This window comes from Ranitomeya variabilis, chromosome 6, assembly GCF_051348905.1.
Source record: "Ranitomeya variabilis isolate aRanVar5 chromosome 6, aRanVar5.hap1, whole genome shotgun sequence".
Taxonomy (NCBI): Eukaryota; Metazoa; Chordata; class Amphibia; order Anura; family Dendrobatidae; genus Ranitomeya; species Ranitomeya variabilis.
The window spans coordinates 272,684,746-272,709,915 of NC_135237.1; the positions used below are offsets into that span (position 1 = coordinate 272,684,746).

General features: G+C 45.8%; 1 protein-coding gene across 9 annotated transcripts in view; it reads left to right on the forward strand.

Annotated features, from left to right (window-relative positions):
- Positions 1 to 25,170, forward strand: part of LOC143782314 (uncharacterized) — a 231,213-nt gene that overhangs the window by 57,519 nt on the left and 148,524 nt on the right. For 5 of the 9 annotated variants that reach the window (XM_077269647.1, XM_077269646.1, XM_077269650.1 and 2 more), the window contains exons 6-7: positions 1,135 to 1,271; positions 24,821 to 24,937. In XM_077269647.1, coding sequence (XP_077125762.1) covers positions 1,135 to 1,271; positions 24,821 to 24,937 — 254 coding nt within the window. The remainder of the gene's footprint in view (positions 1 to 1,134; positions 1,272 to 24,820; positions 24,938 to 25,170) is intronic. The other 4 variants (XM_077269648.1, XM_077269653.1, XM_077269655.1 and 1 more) reach the window with 2 other exon arrangements.

The following is a 25,170-nucleotide window of genomic DNA, read 5'->3' on the forward strand; positions in this document are numbered from 1 at the left end:
GCACCGCCCGCACATCCCAGCGCCAGCACGCAGACCCCCCCCGCACATACCGGCACGGGCACGCAGACCCCCAGCACCACCCGCACATGCCGGCAGCAGACCCCTGCACATACCGGCGCCGGCACGCAGACCCCCGGCGCCCCCACATCCCTGCATAGCCCCGCCCGCCAACAGCACAGCCCTGAAGCCCCCAGCCCCGCCCACAGCCCAGTCACTTTTGATGAGTGACTGCTGACTGTGAGGCTGGGTCACGCCTGCTGCTGTCACGTCAATTTCCAGAGTCTGGAAATTGACGTGACGTCGGCGGAAATAAGCGGCGGCTGCAGCCTGGGGGTCACGTGACCCGGACTCAGCCGCCGGAATAGCGCCGCTCACAGGCGAAAACTGCAACGGAAGGTATTTGCACAATTCATTAGGGGCCCCGGGGGGATACATTGGAGGGGTTAATTGAAAGTAGTGGACAACCCCTTTAAAGCTGTGCATAACAATTATACAGCCCATTGGAATGGTATATATGAAATTTCAGTACCCTCTTGTCTGATTAAGGGTAATTTGGGGTTTGAAGTTTTGCCTTTGTATGTCTTTCTATGTATCATATATATTTTCCTTAAATACTTGATTCCTGATGTATGATATTTTAGGTGTACAATAGAAATAATTGTTGGAAGGGGGGGTCACAGTACTCTATTTTTTTTTTCCGATTCCCTGTCCATATTTTGCTAGATTATCTTTTTAAGTGTCCGAAGATCACATGGAGTCTGAGGTGGTACCTCTACGAATTTCCAAAACTAGTCTTGTAGGCTTTTCGTCACTGATCTTGAGGAGTTTTTTTTTTTTTTTCTTACTAGAAATTTCTGTACCCTGATTAACGATTGTTTTTCTATGAAGCGTTGCTGAAAATGGTCTCTAAAATTTAAAGTAGCTGAAATCTCTGAGCAAGGTCAAAGTGATTCCCTGAATGAAGGGCACCTGCCAATAGATCTGCATCTGAGTTTCTAGATTATCCTCCGCTAAATTTTCTGGTACTAAACTAGATCACTCAAATGTAATGACAAATTTTTTTTTTTTAAAAAACCCTTTAAATCCATAACTACTGTCCCTGCCCTCTAAAGAGTTTTTTGGTTTGTATTTCAGGTTTGCAATACATCATTCAACTGTATCCTGAAGTTGATTGTGATGATGCTTTTAAGTGCAGTCTCTGCAAAGTGATCGGACCCCTGTATTTTATCATAAAGCATATTGAAAGTTTAAGACACCGAAAGACTTACTTGGTGAGTACAATTAGTCATGTAATTCTAATTGCGGAACACAAGTTTCCTCCATTGAGGTCCCACTCGTGTCAATGTAAAGCATAAAATGCATAAGGTGATGAGGTTTGCAGCTAAATATTCATTTAAACATTATTCTTTGACGGATAATGGATATACGATTGAAATCTGCTTGGTTACCTTTCACCCACTTAACCCCTTAATCCCATATGACGTACTATCCCGTCAAGGTGACCTGGGACTTAAATCCCAGTGACGGGATAGTACGTCATATGCGATCCGTGAGCGCGGCCGGGTGTCAGCTGCCTATCGCAGCTGACATCCGGCACTACGTGCCAGGAGCGGTCGCGGACCGCCCCCAGCACATTAACCCCCGACACACTGCGATCAAACATGATCGCAGTGTTCTGGCGGTACAGGGAATCATCACGCAGGGAGGGGGCTCCCTGCGTGCTTCCCTGAGACGATTGGTACAAGTCGATGTGCTCGCCTTGTACCGAGCGTCTCCTCCCTGCAGGCCCCGGATCCAAAATGGCCACGGGGCTACTTCCGGGCCCTGCAGGGAGGTGGCTTACCAAGTGCCTGCTCAGAGCAGGCGCTGGTAAGCCAGGAGCCCCGCATGTCAGATCGCTGATCTGACACAGTGCTCTGCAAAGAGTCAGATCAGCGATCAGTCACTATACAGTGATGTCCCCCCTGGGACAAAGTAAAAAAAAAAAAAAAAAAAAAAAAAATTGTTCCCATAAATACATTTCTTTATCTAAATAAAACGAAACAAAAGTACACATATTTTGTATCGCCGCGTCCATAACGACCCGACCTATAAAACTGTCCCACTAGTTAATCCCTTCAGTGAACATTGTGAAAAAAACAAACAAAAAAAACCCGAGGCAAAAAACAACGCTTTATCATACCGCCGAACAAAACGTGGAATAACACACGATCAAAAAGACGGATATATATATCCATGGTACCACTAAAAACGTCATCTTGTCCCGCAAAAAACGAGCTGCCATACAGCATCATCAGCAAACAAAAAAAATAAAACTTATAGTCCTCAGAATAAATCAATGCAAAAATAAGTATTTTTTCTATAAAATAGTTTTTATCGTATAAAAGCGCCAAAACATTAAAAACTATGTAAATGAGGTATCACTGTAATCGAACTGACCCGAAGAATAAAACTGCTTTGTCCATTTTACCAAACGTGGAACGCTATAAACGCCCCCCCCAAAGAAATTCATGAATAGCTGGTTTTTGGTCATTCTGCCTCACAAAAATCGGAATAAAAAGCAATCAAAAAACGTCACATGCCCAAAAATGGTACCAATAAAAACGTCAACTCGTCCCGCAAAAAACAAGACCTCACATGACTCTGTGGACCAAAATATGGAAAAATTATAGGTCTCAAAATGTGGTAACGCAAAAAATATTTTTTGCAATAAAAAGCGTCTTTTAGTGTGTGACAGCTGCCAATCATAAAAATCCGCTAAAAAACCTGCTCTAAAAGTAAATCAAACCCCCCTTCATCACCCCCTTAGTTAGGGAAACATAAAAAAATAAAATGTATTTATTTCCATTTTCCCGTTGGGGCTTGGGTTGGGGCTGGGGTTGGGGTTGTGGCTAGGGTTAGGGCTACAGTTAGGGTTGGGGCTAAAGTTAGGGTTGTGTCATTTGCGGTTGGGATTAGGGTTAGGGGTGTGTCAGGGTTAGGGTTACGGTTGGGATTAGGGTTAGGGCTGTGTTTGGGATAGGGTTTCAGTTACAATTGGGGGGTGTCCACTGTTTAGGCACATCAGGGCTCTCGAAACTCGACATGGCGCCCGATCTCAATTCCAGCCAATTCTGCGTTGAAAAAGTAAAACAGTGCTCCTTCCCTTCCGAGCTCTCCCGTGCGCCGAAACAGGGGTTTACCCCAACATTTGGGGTATCCTCATACTCAGGACAAATTGGACAACAACAATTGGGGTCCAATTTCTCTTGTTACCCTTGGGAAAACAAAAATTTGGGGGGCTTAAAAAACATTTTTGTGGGAAAAAAAAAATTATTTTTATTTTCACGACTCTGCGTTATAAACTGTAGTGAAACACTTGGGGGTTCAAAGTTCTCACAACACATCTAGATAAGTTCCTTGGGGGGTCTAGTTTCCAATATGGGGTCACTTGTGGGAGATTTCTACTGTTTAGGTGCATCAGGGACTCTGCAAATGCAACGTGACGCCTGCAGACCAATCCATCTAAGTCTGCATTCCAAATGGCGCTCCTTCCCTTCCGAGTTCTGCCATGCGCCCAAACGGTGGTTTTCCCCCCCCCCACATATGGGGTATCAGCGTACTCAGGACAAATTGGACAACAACTTTTGGGGTCCAATTTCTCCTGTTACCCTTGGAAAAATACAAAACCGGGGGCTAAAAAATATTTTTTGTGAAGAAAAGAAAAAAAAGATTTTATTTTCACGGCTCTGCTTTATAAACTGTAGTGAAACACTTGGGGGTTCAAAGCTGTCAAAACACATCTACATCACATCTAGATAAGTTCCTTAGGGGGTCTACTTTAAAAAATAATTTTTGTGGGAAAAAAAAAATATTTTTTTATTTTCACGGCTCAGCGTTATAAACTTCTTTCAAGCACTTGGTGGGTCAAAGTGCTTACCACACATCTAAATAAGTTCCTTAGGGGGGGTCTACTTTCCAAAATGTTGTCACTTGTGGGGGGTTTCAATGTTTAGGCACATCAAGGGCTCTCCAAACGCGTCATGGCGTCCCATCTCAATTCCAGTCAATTTTGCATTGAAAAGTCAAATGGCGCTCCTTCCCTTCCGAGCTCTGCCATGCGCCCAAACAGTGGTTTACCCCCACATATGGGGTATCAGCGTACTCAGGACAAATTGTACAACAACTTTTGGGGTCCATTTTCTCCTGTTACCCTTGGTAAAATAAAACAAATTGGAGCTGAAGTAAATTTTTTGTGAAAAAAAGTTAAATGTTCATTTTCTTTTTTTAAACATTCCAAAAATTCCTGTAAAACACCTGAAGGGTTAATACACTTCTTGAATGTGGTTTTGAGCACCTTGAGGGGTGCAGTTTTTAGAATGGTGTCACACTTGGTTATTTTCTATCATATAGACCCCTCAAAATGACTTCAAATGTGATGTGGTCCCTAAAAAATATTGGTGTTGTAAAAATGAGAAATTGCTGGTCAGCTTTTAACCCTTATAACTCCCTAACAAAAAAATGTTGTTCCAAAATTGTGCTGATGTAAAGTAGCCATGTGGGAAATGTTACTTATTAATCATTTTGTGTGACATATCTCTGTGATTTAAGGGAATAAAAATTCAAAGTTGGAAAATTGCAAAATTTTCATCAAATTTCCGTTTTTTTCACAAACGCAAGTTATATCAAAGAAATTTTACCACTATCATGAAGTACAATATGTCACGAGAAAACAATGTCAGAATCACTGGGATCCGTTGAAGCGTCCCACAGTTATAACCTCATAAAGGGACAGTGGCCAGAGTTGTTAAAATTGGCCCGGTCATTAACGTGCAAACCACCCTTGGGGCTTAAGGGGTTAAACTCATTGATCCAGAGAATATACATATGCATAGGAAACATGAAAACAGTCGAGTCATGCTTGCTTGACACTTATATTTTTTTTTATCCCTAGAAGGACACGAATAGGGTACATGGGTATTGCTGTTCCCACATAAAGATTGTGGGCAGCTCCTGCCCCCCACCACCATTTTTGAAATTGAAAACCCTTGGCAAAAGTAATAATATATTTTTAAATAAAAAAAATAAATCAAGGGACATCCCTGTAAGATTCCCCCCTCCTCCTAATTTTTTTTATTTTTTTTTTTTAATCTTATTAAAGGAGGGGTACTTTAAGTTCTGCAAATGTTCAATTTGGGGTTATTTTAACTATTTTTCATTTATAATATAACTACCGTATATACTCGAGTATAAGCCGACCCGAGTATAAGCCGACCCCCCTAATTTTGCCACAAAAAAACTGGGAAAACTTATTGACTCGAGTATAAGCCTAGGGTGGAAAATGCAGCAGGTACCGGTGAATTTCAAAATTAAAAATAGATACTCCATACCGTTCATTATGGCCCCATAGATGCTCCACATAAAGCTGTGCCACATATAATGCTCTGCACCGTTCATTATGGCCCCATAGATGCTCCACATAAAGCTGTGCCATATATACAATGCTCTGCACCATTGCCCCATAGATACTCCACATAAAGCTGTGCCATATATACAATGCTCTGCACCGTTGCCCCATAGCTGTGCCATATATATAATGCTCTGCACCGTTGCCCCATAGCTGTGCCATATAGTGCTCTGCACCGTTGCCCCATAGCTGTGCCATATATATAATGCTCTGCACCGTTGCCCCATAGCTGTGCCATATAGTGCTCTGCACCATTGCCCCATAGCTGTGCCATATAGTGCTCTGCACCATTGCCCCATAGCTGTGCCATATAGTGCTCTGCACCGTCCATTATTGCCCCATAGCTGTGCCATATAATGCTCTGCACCATTGCCCCATAGCTGTGCCATACAGTGCTCTGCACCATTATTGCCCCATAGCTGTGCCATACAGTGCTCTGCACCATTATTGCCCCATAGCTGTGCCATATAGTGCTCTGCACCGTTGCCCCATAGCTGTGCCATATAGTGCTCTGCACCGTTGCCCCATAGCTGTGCCATATAGTGCTCTGCACCGTTGCCCCATAGCTGTGCCATATAGTGCTCTGCACCATTATTGCCCCATAGCTGTGCCATATAGTGCTCTGCACCATTGCCCCATAGCTGTGCCATACAGTGCTCTGCACCATTGCCCCATAGCTGTGCCATATAGTGCTCTGCACCATTGCCCCATAGCTGTGCCATACAGTGCTCTGCACCATTATTGCCCCATAGCTGTGCCATACAGTGCTCTGCACCATTGCCCCATAGCTGTGCCATATAGTGCTCTGCACCGTCCATTATTGCCCCATAGCTGTGCTGCTGCTGCTGCAATAAAAAAAAAAAAACCACATACTCACCTGTCTTGCTTGCAGCTCCTCGGCGCCATCTTCCCGGCGTCTCTCCGCACTGACTGATCAGGCAGAGGGCGGCGCGCACACTATATGCGTCATCGCGCCCTCTGCCTGAACAGTCAGAGCGGAGAGACGCCGGGAAGATGGCGCGACGCCCGGCGTGTGGAACGAGGACAGGTGAATGTCATACTTACCTGCTCCCGGCATCCCGCTCCTTCCCCCGGACAGCTTGTCTCCGGTGCCGCAGCCTCTTCCTCTGTCAGCGGTCACCGGCACCGCTTCATTAGAGAAATGAATAGGCGGCTCCGCCCCTATGGGAGGTGGAGCCGCCTATTCATTTCTCTAATGAGCGGTCCCACGTGACCGCTCAGGGGAAGAGGCTGCGGCACCCGGAGACCGTGGGACTGCAGGGACAGCGCCGGGAGCCCCGGAAGCAGGTAAGTATATGACAGTGCTCACCCGCCGACCCCACCACCGATCATGACTCGAGTATAAGCCGAGAGGGGCACTTTCAGCCCAAAAATTTGGGCTGAAAATCTCGGCTTATACTCGAGTATATACGGTAGATGGTGGCCCGATTGTAACGCATCGGGTATTCTAGAATATGTATGTATATAGTAGCCACATAGTATATCGCACAGGCCACGTAGTATATAGGAGCCATGTAGTATATTGCAGACAAATACTACGTCGCTTGTGCTATATACTATGTGGCTGCTATATACATACATATTGTAGAATACCCGATGCGTTAATACAGACCACGCAATATAACAGTGGCCACGCAGTATATAACACAGCCCAAACAGTATATAACACAGCCCACGCAGTATATAGCAGCCACGCAGTATATAACACTGGCACACAGGCGACGTAGTATATAGCACAGGCCACGCAGGGCACGTAGTATATAGCACAGCCCACGCAGTATATAACACTGACCATGTAGTATTTAGCAGTGTGGGCACCATATCCCTGTTATAAAAAAAAAAAAAAAAAAAAAAAAGTGTTATATACTCACCCGCCGGGATCCAGCGAAGCTCTGGCAATACGCGCGCGGCTGCCGCCATCTTCCGTTCCCAGGATGCATTGCGAAATTACCCAGATGACTTAGTGGTCTCGCGAGACCTCTAAGTCTTCTGGGTAATTTCGCAATGCATCTCTGGGAACGGAAGATGGGGGCGAGCGCATCGTCGGACGGAGGGTATGAATAGCAGGTTTTTTGTTTTTTTATTATTTTTATAATGCTGCATAGGCATCATCAATAGTAAAAAGTTGGGGACACACAGGGTTAATAGCAGCGGTAACGGAGTGCGTTACCCGCTGTTACCGCTGGCATTAACCCCGTGTGAGCGGTGACCAGAGGGGAGTATGGAGCGGGCGCCGGGCACTGACTGCAGGGGAGTAGGGAGGGACTAATCGGACTGTGGCCGTCGATGATTGGTCGCGGCAGCCATGACAGGCAGCTGGCGAGACCAATCCGTGATGCAGGATTTCCGTGACGGAAGTTGCCGACAGAAAGACGGAAGTACCCCTTAGATATATATATATATATATATATATATATATATATATATATATATATATATATATATATATATATATATATATATATATATATATATATATATATATATATATATATATATATATATATATATATATATACACATACACACATACACACATATACACATATACACATATATACATATACACATATATATATATACATATACACATATACAAGCCTCGGAGGCCATATTTTGCCGTGCTCTCCCTGATGTACATGGTGGCCCTGCAGCGGGTGAAGTCCGGGCCGCGTCCCGCAGTGCCCGCTCTGGGGAGTACCTCAGACGAGGTCCGACCTCTGCATCTCGCACTGTGCGCTCGGCAGGCATAGAGTGAGGTCTGCTTCCTCCTGCAGTTCTCTTATGCCGGGTCCAGGTAGGAGGATTGCCGTGGGGTATCATGGCGGCAGAACGTGGAAGCGCCAGGGAGCACGCGCCACAAGTGATCCAGCGCACACTGGATGTGAAATGCTGATTGCACGTGGGGTCTAGAGCTAGAGCGCACATCGGAAGTGTATTACCGGGTGAGCGCAGGGTCTGTAACCGGCCGGGGCGCGGACCGGAATTAACTCACCGTGCCCTGGAAATGACAAGTCGGGTGCACGCAGGGTTTGAATTGAGTGCTCACCGCAAGAGAATGTATTTAAAGGGGAGGCGGAAGTGCATGCAGTGGCAACCATGGAAGCCTTTTCGCCTGAGCACTTGCAGCCTCACCAACAGCAGGAGCCAGAAAGACGGTCGCGCTCACAGGAGAAGAAACTGCCATGCTGCAGCAGCAGTGGGGGGTGCTCGGACAGCACACGGGCGGATCGCCGTGATTCCTGGAAAGAAGGGTCCATAGTCTCTGGAAGATACATAGAGAACACCATTAAACCTCCGGATCCGGGACCCCTCTGAAGCGTCCGAGTGGTAAGAGGTCTGAGAAAGTACAGCACGCTAATGGCTGTTCTCTCTCTCCTGTCTCCTACCTTTTTCCCTTTTTTTCCTATACATTGGTGGGGTGGAGTATAGGGGGTCCCTAAAAAGAGCAAAGCCAAGCTTAATAGAGAGTGTCCCCTATGCAGATGATGGTTAGGAGCCTCCTTGAATAAAAAGCTGTCAGGACTGTATTGACAGGACAATTGCAGAAGAGACTCCCACTTTTTCTGAAAGCTTAAAATCTGATACAGTCCGAAGTTTGTAAATTCGGTTAGGGCGTTGCAAGCCACAGCTGACATAGCCAGTAAGGGGAGAGAGAGCGCCAGCCCCTCTTGTATCACAAGAAGACTCCACAGGTTCAGAGCCAGAAGACTCAGATCGATCGCAATACTCAGTGTCTCAGGAGAAGAGGTTATGTTCCTTTAGAGGCGACGGACAATCTAATAAAAAGTCCGGTCTACTATGGGACTAATAGATGAGAAGGCTAAAAAGAAGGCCCAGGACCTCATGTTTGGCGGCTTACAAAGGTATGAAGCGAAGAGCCTTCCCCACTAATGAGCAGTTGCAGGGCCTCATTAAAAGAGAAAGGGAGAAACCGGAGAAACGGACGCAAACAATTAGTTCTTTAAAAATTAGAAATATACATTTGATGAAGAAGCTTCTCTCATCCTGGGATAAGGCACCGAGACTAGATGTGGTCTCTAGGAAGTCTTCCCTCCCGTTTGAAAAATCGGGGTCCTTGAAGGAACCGTTGGATAGGAAGACGGACAGTTTTCTCAAGACAGCTTGGGAGTCCTCGGCGGGAGCATTAAGGCCATCCATTGCGGCCACCTGTGTCGCTATGTCTACCCAAACCTTGAGAGATCATCTAGAAGATCAGCTGGAACAACGAGTCCCCATAGAAACCATCTTGGAGGCGATTCCTGCCATCAGAGCAGCAGCAGTATTTTTAGCGGATGCCTCGGCAAAGCTGGTGGCCAAATCGGCAGCACTGGCCAATGCGGCACATCGTGCAGTGTGGCTTAAATGCTGGCCGGGGAATATGCAGGCGAAAGTAACTCTGCTCCCTGCCTTGTGAAGGTAACTTTTTTTTATTTGGGCCGGCACTGGATGAAGTGCTGGAGAAGGCCAGAGATAAGAGGTTTTCCGAAACAGCCATTTCCATCCTTTCAACGTTCCTTTCTAGGGGGGTCTCGGATCCAGGAGAAAGTAATACAGAGACAGGACTGACAAGCGATCCAAGGGAGGGAGAAGCTTTTACTTCGGCAAGCCCTCCAGAGACACCAAGAAGCCCTCCCAGTGACTGCTTCTCCCAGGTAGGAGGGAGGCTCTCTCACTTCTTCCTCGCCTGGGAGAGGATTTCATCCAGCACCTTTATTCGGCAGATCGTGGGATCAGGCCTGAAGTTGAGGTTACATGAGCTGCCGCCACAGAGGTATATACAGACCCCGGTACAGACCTCTCAAGAAAGACAACGGGGCCATTATAAATCTGAAGGGTCTCAACAGCTATCTGTTGTTACCATCTTTTCAGTTAGCCATTAAAAGGTATCAACCACTGAGGACTCTCAATTCTAAATATTTTTTAACAGCTATCTGATAATTCCTTCATTCAAGATGGAGACTGTAAGATCAGCGATAAAACTCATCTTCAATCACCAAGAGGGCACCCGGTCTCGAACGCTGATGCAAATAACAGGATTCTAGGTCTGGCAGAACATCGTTTCCTCGCGTTATCGGCCCTGCATATCTGAGGAGTAGACAACCTGAAAGCAGTCTTTCTAAGCTGCAATCAGTTGAGACAAGGAGAATTGTCCCTTAGGCTACTTCTCACATATCAGGTTTTTGCCGTCAGGCACAATCTGGCGATTTTTGAAAAAAAAAAAAAAAAAAACGGATCCGGCAATACTTTACGCCCGATCAGTTTTTTTTCCTCTCATAAACTTGTATTAGCGCCGGATTGCGACGGCCTCATGCTTCATCCGTTTATTGCTGGATCCGTCGAAAATTAGTTTTCTGGTGGCCTTAGAAAACATACATAGAAATGTTTTTCTCTGTCCGGTGAAAAAGGCCCAGCGACTGATCTGGCAAAACACGGATCAAACGTGAGGTAAAATGATGAATCCGGTAAACACCCAATCCCCCCCCCCCCCACACTGTAATAAATAAAAAATTAAACTGATGTGACTGATAAGGTGTTTTTTTTTCAGTTTTTCACAATTTGTGACGGATCCAAAATTCCAGAGTAATCTTAATAACACCGTTTTGGCAGAAGAGGCCATAGTTCTAATGGCTAAGGACAATGTCCTTGTCAGATCCGTGGGTGCTCTGAGGTCCAGGACCTTCTGACGAATTGACCGTTTCGTCATCCTCCGAAGTCCAGGCTGCATTCAACAGCCTGGAATTTGAGAAGTCATTATTAGAGAGGAAGGGCTTCTCAGCAGAGTTAATGTCTACACTGCTTAGTAGCAGGAAGCCAATAACCACCAGAATTTATGGGAGGATATGGAGTAAACTTTTATCCGTCTCATGGTAAATACGGGAAGGGGAAGTCCCGATAGTGGCCATACTAGAGTTCCTACAGAAGGGATTAGAGTTGGGATTAGCAGTCAGTACCCTCAAGGTGCAGGTCTCAGCTTTGGCGGCATTATTTAACTGTGACCTGGCGAATGGTAAGTGGGTTGCAAGGTTGATCAGAGCCTGTAATAGAGCAAACTCTGTCCCATCTCCTACACCTCCTCATTGGGATCTAAACTATTATTCATTTTTATGGTGCCATTTATTCCATGGCCCTTTACACGTGGAAGGGGAAATTATAGACAAGTACACTAAACATGAGCAAAACAAGGCACACACAAGTACAGAGGGAGAGAGGACCCTGCCCTCGAGGGCTCAGTCTACAGGGGATGGGTGAGGATACACTAGGAGAGGGTAGAGCTAGTTTTGCGGTGGTTCAGCAGACTAAGGATCACTACAGGTTGTAGGCTTGTCGGAAGAGGTGGATCTTCAGGTTCTATGGCTACTTTCACACTAGCGTCGTACGACGCACGACGAATTGCGTCGTTGCGACTTACCGACGGAAGCAGTGAAAGCGCCGCACAACGGGGGCAGCGGATGCTGTTTTTCAATGCATCCGCTGCCCCATTGTAAGGTGTGGGGAGGCGGGGGCGGAGTTCCGGCCGCGCATGCGCGGTCGGAAAAGACGGGCACGACACACCAAAAAACATTACATGCGACGCTTTTTGGTGGCGACGGTCCGACGCAACCGTCGCACGACTTTTGCGAAGTGGGGCAATGCGTCGCACTGCGTCGCTAATGCAAGTCTATGTAGAAAAAACGCATCCGGCAAGCACTTTTGCAGGATGCGTTTTTTCTACAAAACGACGCATAGCGTCGTGCAGTGCACGACGCTAGTGTGAAAGTAGCCTTAGGTAGGCGAGAGTCTGATGTGTTGGGGTAGAGCGTTCCAGAGTATGGGGGGGAAGCACGGGAGAAGTCTTGTATGCGGTTGTGAGAAGAAGAGCTAAGAGGGGAGTATAGAAGGAGATCATGAGAGGATCGAAGGTTGCGTGTGGGTAAGTACCGGGAGACCATGTCACAGATGTATGGAGGAGACAGGTTATGGATGGCTTAGTATGTCATAGTTAGGGTTTTGAACTGGAGCCTCTGGACATTAGGAAGCCATTGAAGGGCTTGGCAGAGAGGGGAGGCTGAGGCATAACTGGGAGACAGGTGGATTAATCGGGCAGCAGTGTGTAGGATGGATTGGAGAGGTGCTAGAGGGGAGGCCAGAGAGTAGGAGGTTGCAGTAGTCGAGGCGAGAGATGAGGGTGTGCACTAGTGTTTTTGTGGTTTCATGGTCAAGGAATGCACGGCTTCGGGAAATATTTTTGAGTTTGAGACGGCAGGAGGAGGCAAGGGCTTGGATATGTGGCTTGAAAAAGAGGGCAGAGTCAAGGATCACCCCGAGGCACCGAGCGTGTGGGACTGGGGAAAGTGAGCAGCCATTGACATTGATGATAAGGTCTCGTGGAGGGGCAGAGTGAGATGGGGGGTGGGGGGGGAGATGAATTCTGAATTTTGTCCATATTCCGTTTTAGAAAGCGAACAGAAAAGAAAGCTGAAATTGCAGACAGACATTGTGGGATTTTGTTCAGTAAGGAAGTGAGGTCAGGTCCAGAGAAGTAGATCTCCGTGTCGTCAGCGTAGAGATGATACTGTAAACCATGGGATTCTATGAGCTGTCCCAGGCCAAATGTGTAGATGGAGAAGAGCAGGGGCCCTAGGACTGAGCCTGGGGGGACACCGACGGGGGGAGGGGGGGGGGGGGCGAGGTGAGGAGCTGGGGTGTGTGTGTGTGTGTGGGGGGGGGGGGCGAGGTGAGGAGATGGTGGTGGGGGGGCGAGGTGAGGAGATGGTGTGGGAGAGGGAGACACTGAATGTTCAGTCTGTTAGATATGACGAGATCCAGGATAGGGCCTAGTCTGTGATGCCAAGAGATGAGCGAATCTGTAGCAGGAGGGAGTGGTCGAAGGCAGAAGACAGACTACTCTGTCCTCCTTCTGAACCTATCAGCCTTAACAGAAGGTTCCTTTGAGCCATTGAACACAGTGTCAGAAAGGATAATTACATTAAAGACAGCCTTATTAGTGGCACGCACTTCGGCCCTTAGGCTATGTTCACACGCTGCACGATTTTGCTGCGGATCCGCAGCCGTGGGTCCGCAGCCGTTTCCCACGCGTTTACAGTACAATGTAAACCTATGGGAAATGCAATCCTCAGTGCCCATGCTGCAGAAAAAAACGCACAAACGCAGCAGTTTATATTCCGCAGCATGTCAATTCTTTGTGCGGATTCCGCTGCGGTTTAAACCTGCTCCTCAATAGGATTCAGCAGGTGTAAAACCGCAGTGGAATCCGCACTAATTCCGCAATAAATCCACAGTTAAAACTCAGTGCCTTTTACCTGCGGATTTCTCAAATCCGCTGCGGAAAAATCCGCAGAGGTAAAAAATACATGTGCACATAGCCTTAGGGTACCGTCACACAGTGGCATTTTCATCGCTACGACGGCACGATTCGTGACGTTCTAGCGATATAGTTACGATCTCGCAGTGTCTGACACGCTACTGCGATCAGGGACCCTGCTGAGAATCGTACGTCGTAGCAGATCGTTTGAAACTTTCTTTCGTCGCTGGATCTCCCGCTGTCATCGCTGGATCGTTGTGTGTGACAGCGATCCAGCGATGCGATCGCTTGTAACCAGGGTAAACATCGGGTTACTAAGCGCAGGGCCGCGCTTAGTAACCCGATGTTTACCGTGGTTACCAGCGTAAAAGTAAAAAAAAAACAAACCGTACATACTCACCATCTGATGTCCGTCAGGTCCCTTGCCGTCCGCTTCCCGCTCTGACTGTCTGCCGGCCGGAAAGTGAGAGCAGATCACAGCGGTGACGTCGCTGCTGTGATCTGCTTTCACTTTACGGCGGCACTCAGTCAGAGCGGGAAGCAGACGGCAAGGGACCTGACGGACATCAGATGGTGAGTATGTACGGTTTTTTTTTTTACTTTTACGCTGGTAACCACGGTAAACATCGGGTTACTAAGCGCGGCCCTGCGCTTAGTAACCCGATGTTTACCCTGGTTACCAGCGAACCTCGGCATCGTTGGTCGCTGGAGAGTGGTCTGTGTGACAGCTCCCCAGCGACCACACAACGACTTACCAACGATCACGGCCAGGTCGTATCGCAGGTCGTGATCGTTGGTAAATCGTATAGTGAGATGGTACCCTTAGAGTAGGTGACCTGCAGGCATTATCAGCAGACCTTCCCTACACTCAGGTCATGGATAATAGAATTGTATTAAGATTAGACACAGCTTATCTCCCTAAGGTGGTATCAAGGTTCCATCGGGCTTAGGAAATAATCCTACCATATTTCTGTCCTAACCCTGGTAACCAGATGGAGAGGCTTCATTGCCTGGACGTTAGGAGAGGTCTACTACGATACTTGGAGGTAACTGAACCCTGGAGGAAGCACAGGGCCTTGTTTGTCTTGTTTCAGGGGTCAAGAAGGGGCCTTAAGGTCTCTAAACAGATTATAGCTAGATGGGTGAGAGAAGCCATTAAGCTAGCATATAGTAGTGCAGGCAGGGCTGTTCCGGAAGATCTGAAAGCCCATTCCATGAGAGCCATGGGAACATCCTGGGCGGAGAGCAGATGCTTCCATCAACCAAATCTGTAAGGCGGCCTCTCGGTCCTCTCCATCTGCCTTCTTCAGACTTTATAGGTTGTATCTGGCTGCTTCCTTCTGACCTCGCATTCGGGAGAAGGGTATTACAGGTGGTGATCCCTCCCTTAGAGACTACAAATCTCTGTAATTCTCTCGTGGTGTCGTCATGGGTGATAGAAAAACACAGGTATTACTTACCCGGTAATGTTTTTTCATGACCCATGACGGCACCCTTATATGCCCTCCCTATTGATCACGTTTTGATTCAGTGCATCGTTATAGTTAGGCACTCCCTTGGGTGTTGGTAGCTAGAAATCTCAAGTATGAATGGATGTATTTTGAATGTACACTATTCTGCGGAGTTTTTCTCATGCTCTCTAAAACAACTGATGCAGAGAGAGGAGCCACCCTTTTTATCTTGAAGGTTCCCTGTCCTTGAAGGGCGGAGCCCTTCTGTCTCTCATGGAGCCATCATGGGTCATAAAAAAACACATTACCAGGTAAGTAATACCTGTGTTTTGCAAGTATGATGGCAGCTGTCAACGCTCCACAATTAGTGCGTTGTGGGACTGATGCGGCCCTTGAACCACCCTGGTCTTGTGTTTGAGCGCTTGTATTTTATCCTGCAATACAACTGTGCAGCATTATGCAGAAAACAAAACTTGGTCTCAAATGAAGCTCTGACTGCAGATGAGCTTTGCATGATTACAGGGATGGCTGCAACAGAAACCTTTAGCAGGCCCTTTGGCGGCCATAGTAACTCGGTGTCCTGAGGTGGGGACTGTGGTTGCTGGCGTGCACAAGCATCCGTGCCTTTTAAACACTTCTGTCAGAAATTGCTGGCTATGTAATTTAGACACACACACATTATGTAATATAGCCAGCATTAACGGCATTTAGCCAGCATTTACGGCATCCTGATCCACCTCAACATTTTCCAACAGCTAATTTACATCTTATTTGCGGGAGTGGTTAAACAGCAGCGATATGGACTAAACCCAAACGCTGCTGTTGCTTGCGGATGCCAACTCTGCAACAACTAGCACCTGTTGCGTATAGAGCTGGCTTATCTTTTGAGCCCTTATCTCTTGAGCCCTCTTCACAACCAGCTCCGACATGTATGGAGAGGTCAGGAAGGCCTTAAAGGGAACCTGTCACCTGAATTTGGCAGGACCGGTTTTGGGTCATATGGGCGGGGTTTTCGGGTGTTGGAGTCACTCTTTCCTTACCCGCTGGCTGCATGCTGGCCGCAATATTGGATTGAAGTTTATTCTCTGTCCTTCGGAGTACACGCGCTGCTGCTGCAGAGAGCTTTCCCTGCACTGAATGTGTCAGCGGCGCCGGCAGTAACAGCAGTGACGTCACCGCTGTGCTCTGCTTTACGGTTGGCGCTGAGTCAGTGCAGGGAAAGCTCTCTGCAGGAGCGCGTGGACGCCGGGGGACGTGACAGACATCAGAATGTGAGTATGTAGTGTTTTTTTTTTTTTTTTTTTTTTTTTTTTTAGTTTTACAATGGTAACCAGGGTAAATATCGGGTTACTAAGCGCGGCCCAGGTCGTATCGCTGGTCGTGATCGTTGGTAAGTCGTTTAGTGTAACCGTACCCTAAGTCTGTTTTAGCTTGGAGTCCTTAAGGGTAATATTCTTATTATCCATTCCCTCCTTAAGTCAGGAGTACAGGGCTGTATTACCCTGTTGCACCACTTGAGGTGGAACAGTGTGGCGTAACCTGCTCAATTTTTATTTTTATTTTGTATTGTTTATATTTAAAACTAGATGTTTCCAGCCAGCTAACGCTCGGCACGCTCATTGCTATCTAATTAACGCTGCTGGTGATTAAACTAAAGTAAATAATGACAACATTCAATAGCTCTTACGCAGGTGGTAAATTAACTTAAAATGAAGTTAATAACAATAGTGTGGTGATGTGTTGGGGCGGGATTGTGTGGTGATGTGGGGGGGTGGGATTATGTGTGGCAATGGGGTGGGGGGCGGGATTATGTGTGGTGATGTGTTGGGGGCGGGATTATGTGTGGTGATGTGTTGGGGGGGCGGGATTATGTGTGGTGATGTGGTGGGGGCGGGATTGTGTGGTGGGGGGGCGGGATTATGTGTGGTGGGGGGGCGGGATTATGTGTGGTGGGGGGGCGGTATTGTGTGTGGTGGGGCGGGATTGTGTGTGGTGGGGGGCGGGATTATGTGTGGTAATGTGGGGGGTGGGGGTGGAGCTACTGTGCAGTGGGCGGGATTAGCGAGTAATCACGATGAGATATATATATATATATATATATATATATATATATATATATATATATATATATATATATATATATATATATATATATATATATATATTTATATATTTTATTATAATATACACATACATATATATATATATATACACACACACACATATATACACACATACTAGACTGTGGCCCGATTCTAATGCATCGGGTATTCTAGAATATGCATGTCCCCGTAGTATATGGACAATGATGATTCCAGAATTCGCGGCAGACTGTGCCCGTCGCTGATTGGTCGAGGCAACCTTTATGACATCATCGTCGCCATGGCAACCATTATGACATCTACGTCGATACTGTGCCCGTCGCTGATTGGTCGAGGCTACCTTTATGACATCATCGTCGCCATGCTATGCCCGTCGCTGATTGGTCGAGGCCCAGGCGGCCTCGACCAATCAGAGATGCGGGATTTCCAGGCTGACAGACACAGAAAAACCCTTAGACAATTATATATATATAGATATCTCTTTGAGACAGACTATCACGCCAGCTTCTCAGGTTTCCAATAGTCTCTTCACTTTCCATTGAAATATCTCTGGTGCTGGTATCTTCTTGCTAAAGTATAGCTCTCTCCTTCTACTGGCAGATGTGAGGAGGAAGGGGTGTCTCGTCTGTTTTGTTCATTTGTGGCAATTGGAGTCCTCTCTCACCTCTTCCCAGTTCACAGCTTTTAGCCTTCTGTTGAAGAGATGAAGAGCTCTATGATGGAGAATTTTTCAGTTAGGGTCTGACTTGTATGATTTCAGACTTCCAAAGTGACTTCTTAGTCCATGAGCCAAGAACCAAATTTGACGATATCGGTACCAAGCGGAGTGACTAATTCTCTTTGGTATTTTTAGGTAGATGCATGTCTGTAGTTTATTTTTTGATATGATAGCCCTTACATATACGTAGCTTATTAACCCCTTCAGCCCTAGGCCTATTTGTACCCAAGTGCCTAAGCCAATCTGACCTGTGCCACTTCATGGGCTAATAACTTTGGAACGCTTTCACCTATCCAAGCCATTCTGAGATTGTTTTCTCGTGACATATTGTACTTCACGTCAGTGCTAAATGGGAGTCAATATATTTTACCTTTCTATATAAAAAAATGCTAAATATTCGGAAATTTTGGAAAAATCGGCAATTTTTTAACTTTGAAATTCTCTGCTTTTTACAAAAATACTGATACCCCCCATAATAGTTATTAATTTACACTCCCCACATGTTTACTTCATATTGGCATCATTTTGAAAATGAAACCTTATTGTTTTACGACGTAATAGGGCTTATAGTTTTATGCGCAATTTTTCACATTTACAGCAAAACCCACTTTTCAAAGGACCAAGTCACTTCTGAAGTCACTTTAAGGGGCTTACATAACAGAAACCACCCATAAATTACCCCATTTTGCAAACTACACCCCTCAAGCTGTTCAAAACTCATTTTTAAAAACTGTTAACCCTTTAGGTGTTCCACAGGAATTTTAGCATGAGCCAAGAACCAAATATGACGATATCGGTACCACCCGGAGTGACTAGATGTAGTATTTGTAACAAAATTTAATCCAAGTTATGTAAATACACACTGAACATGTCATGTGCATATATATATATATATATATATATATATATATATATATATATATATATGTTACTCCATAATATCTTCAACATCGGACTCTGAATCTGACTGTTGTTCTACTGGCTCGTCTTCAGTACCCTTGTTCTGGCATGTCTGTAATCTGCACATGTCTGTGCACTTCAGGCCATTGCTGAGGCAAGTACACTGAGGAAGTTCACATGACCGCACACACTTGCAGGACAGTAGCTGTATAATAGCTTCTGGTGCTGGTGCCCCTTGCATCCACTTGACAACAAGCTTTCCGTCGTTATCTATCATCCAACCGCAGTCTGTTGGGTTTGCAACCCATGGCTGGCTCTGCAGACTTCTCCTCCAGATCGCAGCCTGGTAGTTTGCACGCAGTGCATGCATGAAAAGGCAGTCCTGGCAAGGAGGGAGTTGACTTGACTCTACCACTCCACGTCTGGCACAGAACAGCTGATAACGGAGCCTGTTTACCTCAGTTGTTTGGGTAGTTGGCAGGTACATGTGGCAGGTGATTTCCTGTAACTTCTCAAAAAGTTCGGTAGACACTTCCCATGAACGACCAACTTCCTGAAAGGCATCCTGGTATGTCTTGTTCATCTTCAACTGCTTGAGTGTCGTCATCTTCCCACGGCCAGCGAATGCACTGACGGTGTCACAGCCTGTAAATGCATGCATACCAATCAATGAATCACATACGCTGCCTCCCAATGTTCGGCTCAGAGTGGTGATATCCAGGAATCTTGTCCGGTTCTGTGTACCGCATTTCTGGAACAGGTGGGATGGGATTTTGTGGCACATGCCCAGACACAGGACCATGACATCAGTATCCTCCGAAGTGATGATGACCGACTTGTAACCAGATTCTGCTGCATGAAGAGCATGGAGAAGGAGGCGTGTGTCTGCTTCTTCTTGATTTGACTTAAGGTCAGCAGCCTCTTCCCACTGTTCTTTGGTGATCTTAAAGCAGAGCTGCTCACATGTGACATACAGCTCCTTCTCCTCAAGCTTCTCCCTGTGGTGTTTCGCCTTCCATTCTTCTACCAGAAACTTTATGAGACTTGCCTTGTTGGAGGAACTACTTAGAAGCTTTTTCCACTGCTGGATGTTGTGCCCATGTTGAATGTTCTTGAAATGGATCCCTGTGCCTTCATATCTGTTGACTCTTTCTGTATCTTTGATGGATGTCTCCTTGTAGACGTCAAAGACAATATCAATGCGCTTGCTCTTAGCACCCTCATGGATAGCGCGACTCATTGCTGTGCCTGCTAGCTGGCCAAATGTTGCATTGTTTCCCTTCAGTTTCTGAACCAGGCTCATCCCATCAATGATGGTTGCAGAGGGCTCGGGGATCACTTCTGCAGGACGAGCATTCCTCTCCAACTCCCTTGCGAGGGCAGCCTTGTTGGTCTTGCGGATAGACCCATCACCATTGGCAAGTGCCCATGGCAATGGACCCAGGGGATGAGTCAAGACATCACTCATTTGTAGCTTTCTGTTCTCAGCTACAAGTATCATCTGGCCAAATAGGTTTCTGTCAGCCTTCAAAATTACCTCCTTGCCAAGACCTTGTCTGCGTGTCTTCATTTGGATGTTAGAGAACGTTTTAAGTTTGTTCTTCGTCATCTTGTCATGAAACAATGTAGTTGGCTTATCGGTACCCAAACGCTCATCCTTGAATGTTTGATATGCATCCTCTCCTATACTGTATGCCCCTTGAAGGTCTTTGGCTACATCTGGTGGTGCTACAGTCGCTGTTGACAAACTGATAAGTTCACCATTATGCTCTTTGTTGAAGGGGTTCACCCAACCTGTCTCCAGCAGTTGAACGAAAGATTGGACATCGGCTTCATCTCTTCTAATCCTAGACACCTGTAGGTCTGAATGGCTGAAGTCAGTATATTGTTGGCCTACCAGGGCCCTCAGCTGCCTCAAGTACATACTGCGGTACTCTGATGTCAGGTAGAACCTGGAAACAGCTCCAACTTTGAGGCTGAAGCCTTTTGTGCCCCCTGGTGTCTGGGTGTCTTTGTTGATTGTCTCTTCAATGGTCTGGTCCACAGGAATTCGTCCAAAAGGATTCTTGCTACCGATCTGGACCGAAAAGCCACCTTGCATGAAGTATTCATGGACCTCTGGGTGTTCTATGGGCAGCCGAGACATTGTGGCATAGTAATAGGTTAGGTATCGGGCATAGTTGACCTTGTCATAGGCAAAACACCATGGTATCATCTGTCGGATTGCTCCTAGGTGAAGCATCCAGTTGCCTTCTCTTGAAGCTCGAACCAGGGCCAGCATGGTCTCGACCATGTCCAAGTATGACATCCAGAATGCTGAGAGTTGTTCATTTCTGAGGGTCTCAAGATAAACTTGAAAGAGCTTCAGGGTAAGTGTGCAAGATTCATTATCCAAGAGCTTTTCGAAGGATCCCTGCGACACACTGATGCGAAAGTTTGTGATGATAGGAGCTCTGCAGAGAAGACCGGAGAGTCCTGTTCAGCACAGAACGTGTATGTGTCAGTGTGTGTGCGTGTGTTGGGGCACCTCAGGGTGTCTTCAAATGTGACATAGCCCCCTAGATTTCTTCCAGTAAAATTTGCACTCCAAAAGTCATTTGGCGCTCCTTCCCTTCCGAGGCCTGCCGTTCCCCAATACTGCAGTGTACGACAACATATCGGGTGTTGTTGTGTTCGGGAGAGATTGGTGAACAAATAGTGGGGTGCATTTTTTGCTGGTACACCTCTTAAAAATAAAAAAATGAGCCTAAAATGACACCTTCATGTAAAAAATGCACTTTTTCCATTTTCTCAACCAAGTGTTTCCAACTACTGTGAAACACTGGTTGGGTCAAAGTGGTCACTATACCCCCTAAAAGATTCCTTGGGGGTGTAGTTTCCAAAATAGGGTCACTTTTTGGGGTTTCCACTGTGGGGGTACCTCAGGCAGCCTTCAAATGTGACATGGCCCCCTAGATTTCTTCCAGTGAATCCGCCACCCAAAAACCACATAGCGCTCCTTCCGTGTTGAGCTGTGCTGTGTGCCCATACTTTAGTTTACGAGTACATGTGGGGTGTTTCTATAAACTGCAGAATTAGGGTAACCAAGTTTGGGTTTGCCGTTAACCCTTGCTAGGTTGCAGGTAAAATTGGATTACAATGTAATATCTGGAAAAAAAATGAAATTTTGAAATTTCGCCTTCATTCTGCTAAAATTCCTGTGGAACACCTAAAGGGTTAACAGTTTTTAAAAATGAGTTTTGAACAGCTTGAGGGGTGTAGTTTGCAAAATGGGGTAATTTATGGGTGGTTTCTGTTATGTAAGCCCCTTAAAGTGACTTCAGAAGTGACTTGGTCCTTTGAAAAGTGGGTTTTGCTGTAAATGTGAAAAATTGCGCATAAAACTATAAGCCCTATTACGTCGTAAAACAATAAGGTTTCATTTTCAAAATGATGCCAATATGAAGTAAACATGTGGGGAGTGTAAATTAATAACTATTATGGGGGGTATCAGTATTTTTGTAAAAAGCAGAGAATTTCAAAGTTAAAAAATTGCCGATTTTTCCAAAATTTCCGAATATTTAGCATTTTTTTATATAGAAAGGTAAAATATATTGACTCCCATTTAGCACTGACGTGAAGTACAATATGTCACGAGAAAACAATCTCAGAATGGCTTGGATAGGTGAAAGCGTTCCAAAGTTATTAGCCCATGAAGTGGCACAGGTCAGATTGGCTTAGGCACTTGGGTACAAATAGGCCTAGGGCTGAAGGGGTTAATAAGCTACGTATATGTAAGGGCTATCATATCAAAAAATAAACTACAGACATGCATCTACCTAAAAATACCAAAGAAAATTAGTCACTCCGGGTGGTACCGATATCTGGCCCGGCTCATGGACTATCTGAAGGTCAACAGCTTGCAATGGCAGTCAAGGAGACTCTTCATTTTACTGATGCAGACTCCTGTTTCACCTAAGAAGAAATTTGCATTCGCTATGCTCACTGAGCCTTAAGATGGTTTTTACCTTACATTTTGAGGAAGAACTCTTCCGTGACAGATATTTTGCAAAACTGAACTGAAATGTCTAGGCATTATGTACCATTTTACAGAGACTGCGCTGCAAAAATTCTCATCTTGCCAGCATATACCCTCAAATGTCCTATTTGTTAAAACGCACACCTTCTATCTATGGCAGATGCATCCTCTTTAAAGAATTTCCAAGACTGGAAAATGGAGATCTTTGCAAAATGTGGCTTATGAGGCAGCATGTTTGATGAACAGACAAATGTCACTTGCTGGATCAGTAGGGTCACCACCAACTGGGCAAAGCAGCTATAGGTTGTCATTCTGTCTGCTGTTTCTCTTTGGAAGATGTCTATAGCGGCAAGAGAATATGCGAGGAAACCATACACTTCGTAGATTGTTGCCTCCTTTCCTGCTCTCCAGGTTATCTCCTCACAATGTACACTGACAGTGTGCTTTCTTGCTGGCTCGTCAACTTCTCATCAGAGCTGACAAGGGAATGCACTTTCACTGTGCATTAAAAAGAATATTGCACAGTGACAAAATCATACTATTCATACGTCAGAATTGACAACTGGCGCTTTCCTAGTATAGCAGGGACTAGCCCCGGCCCTGAAATGAACGTCACTGATGATGGTTTGTTACAGGGTGGGGACAGGGGCTGCTGCAGTGACTGTGCTTTCTGCCCACTGATGTCGCTTGAGAACCTGCAGTGCATGCAGGGATACGCAAACAAAATGTAATGAAACTGGAATTTGAGTTAAAATGATGCTGGAGTCATACTGGCATATGTTCGCTTGTGTGACAGAATCTGGACTGCAAATCCCACTTGGCTCAAACTGTTCGCAGAGTTTGAGCGGAGTGTTGGTGCACTATGCCCTGAATTTCTTGCGTCAGTATCGCAGCTCAGAAGCTACAGAAACAGCAAAAGTAAATTATCCATTATCCTCCTCCGTAATCGGAGTTAGATGTTTCGCTCTCGCCCATAGACTTGTATTGGTGAGTGTGATCTGAGTCTCAGATGCACTCTCAGCGTGCTGCAATTGTGTTCACGCCGAACTGGCATGAGTAAGTAAACGGAGATCTCCGCTGCCCAGTATAATTACACTAGTAATATGAGTGCTATGCGATGTTTTTGCAAAGATGTGAAGTGGTTAAAAGATTTGACCGGTCCATTCTTCTGGCCAGGCAGCTTCTGCTTGGAAGACCCTTAATACTTTATCACAATGTAAAAAAAAAAACAAATCTAAAAACACACCATAGAAAAGGCTCTTCGGGACAAAAGGTGTCAATGTGTCGCGAATAGTCTTCCTCTAGCAAAACTCAGTGGGTATTATGGTGTCTAAAAGACATTGTGTGCACGTACCCTTAAAGTCTGTCCAAAGAGAGCCCATCACTGAGAGATCAATTAAAATCTGGATCATATGTCATAGATGGCTAGTACTAGATACACCAGTTGTGTTGGCTGTCATCTTAGGTCAGTGTTTCTCAACTCCAGTCCTCAAGACCCCACAACAGGTCATGTTTTCAGGATTTCCTTAGTATTGCATAGGCATTAATGCTTGAGCAGGTGGTGAAACTATCACCTGTGCAATACTAAGGAAATCCTGAAAACATGACCTGTTGTGGGGTTTTGAGGACTGGAGTTGAGAAACACGGTCTTAGGTGGTATAATGTTATTATTGGAGGTCTGGTTTCTTGTGCTCGTGGTTTATTCAGCACTAGTGGATGTTCATTCTTTGAATTGTAGAGATTCCCAGTATTCACACCAACTTGATGAGTAAGTGATATATGATGTATAGCAAAAAAACTAATTTTGTTTCAAGATAAACATTTGGCTTTAAACCGGTGTATTTGTTTTATACTTTCAGAACACTGCATACAAACACCTATTTCCTTCGATAGGAAAAATGAAGCCTTCTGAAATTTGGAATATAAGAGAACATGCTATGAATGTGGAGGTGCAAGAGAGGGTAGTCCCTGTACATGTAAGTTATTTATCTTTAAAGCTAACCTGTCACCAGGTTTGGCCGATATAAGATACGGCCACCGCCTTTCAGCCTTTCAGGGCTTATGTACAGTGTTCTATAATGCTGTATATAAGTCCCCGATCTGACCTGAAAGATAAGAAAAATAAGTTTTATTATACACACCTGGGGGAAGGGGGGCTGTCCAGTCCGATGGGTGTTGCAGGTTCGGGTCCGGCGCCTCCCATCTTCTT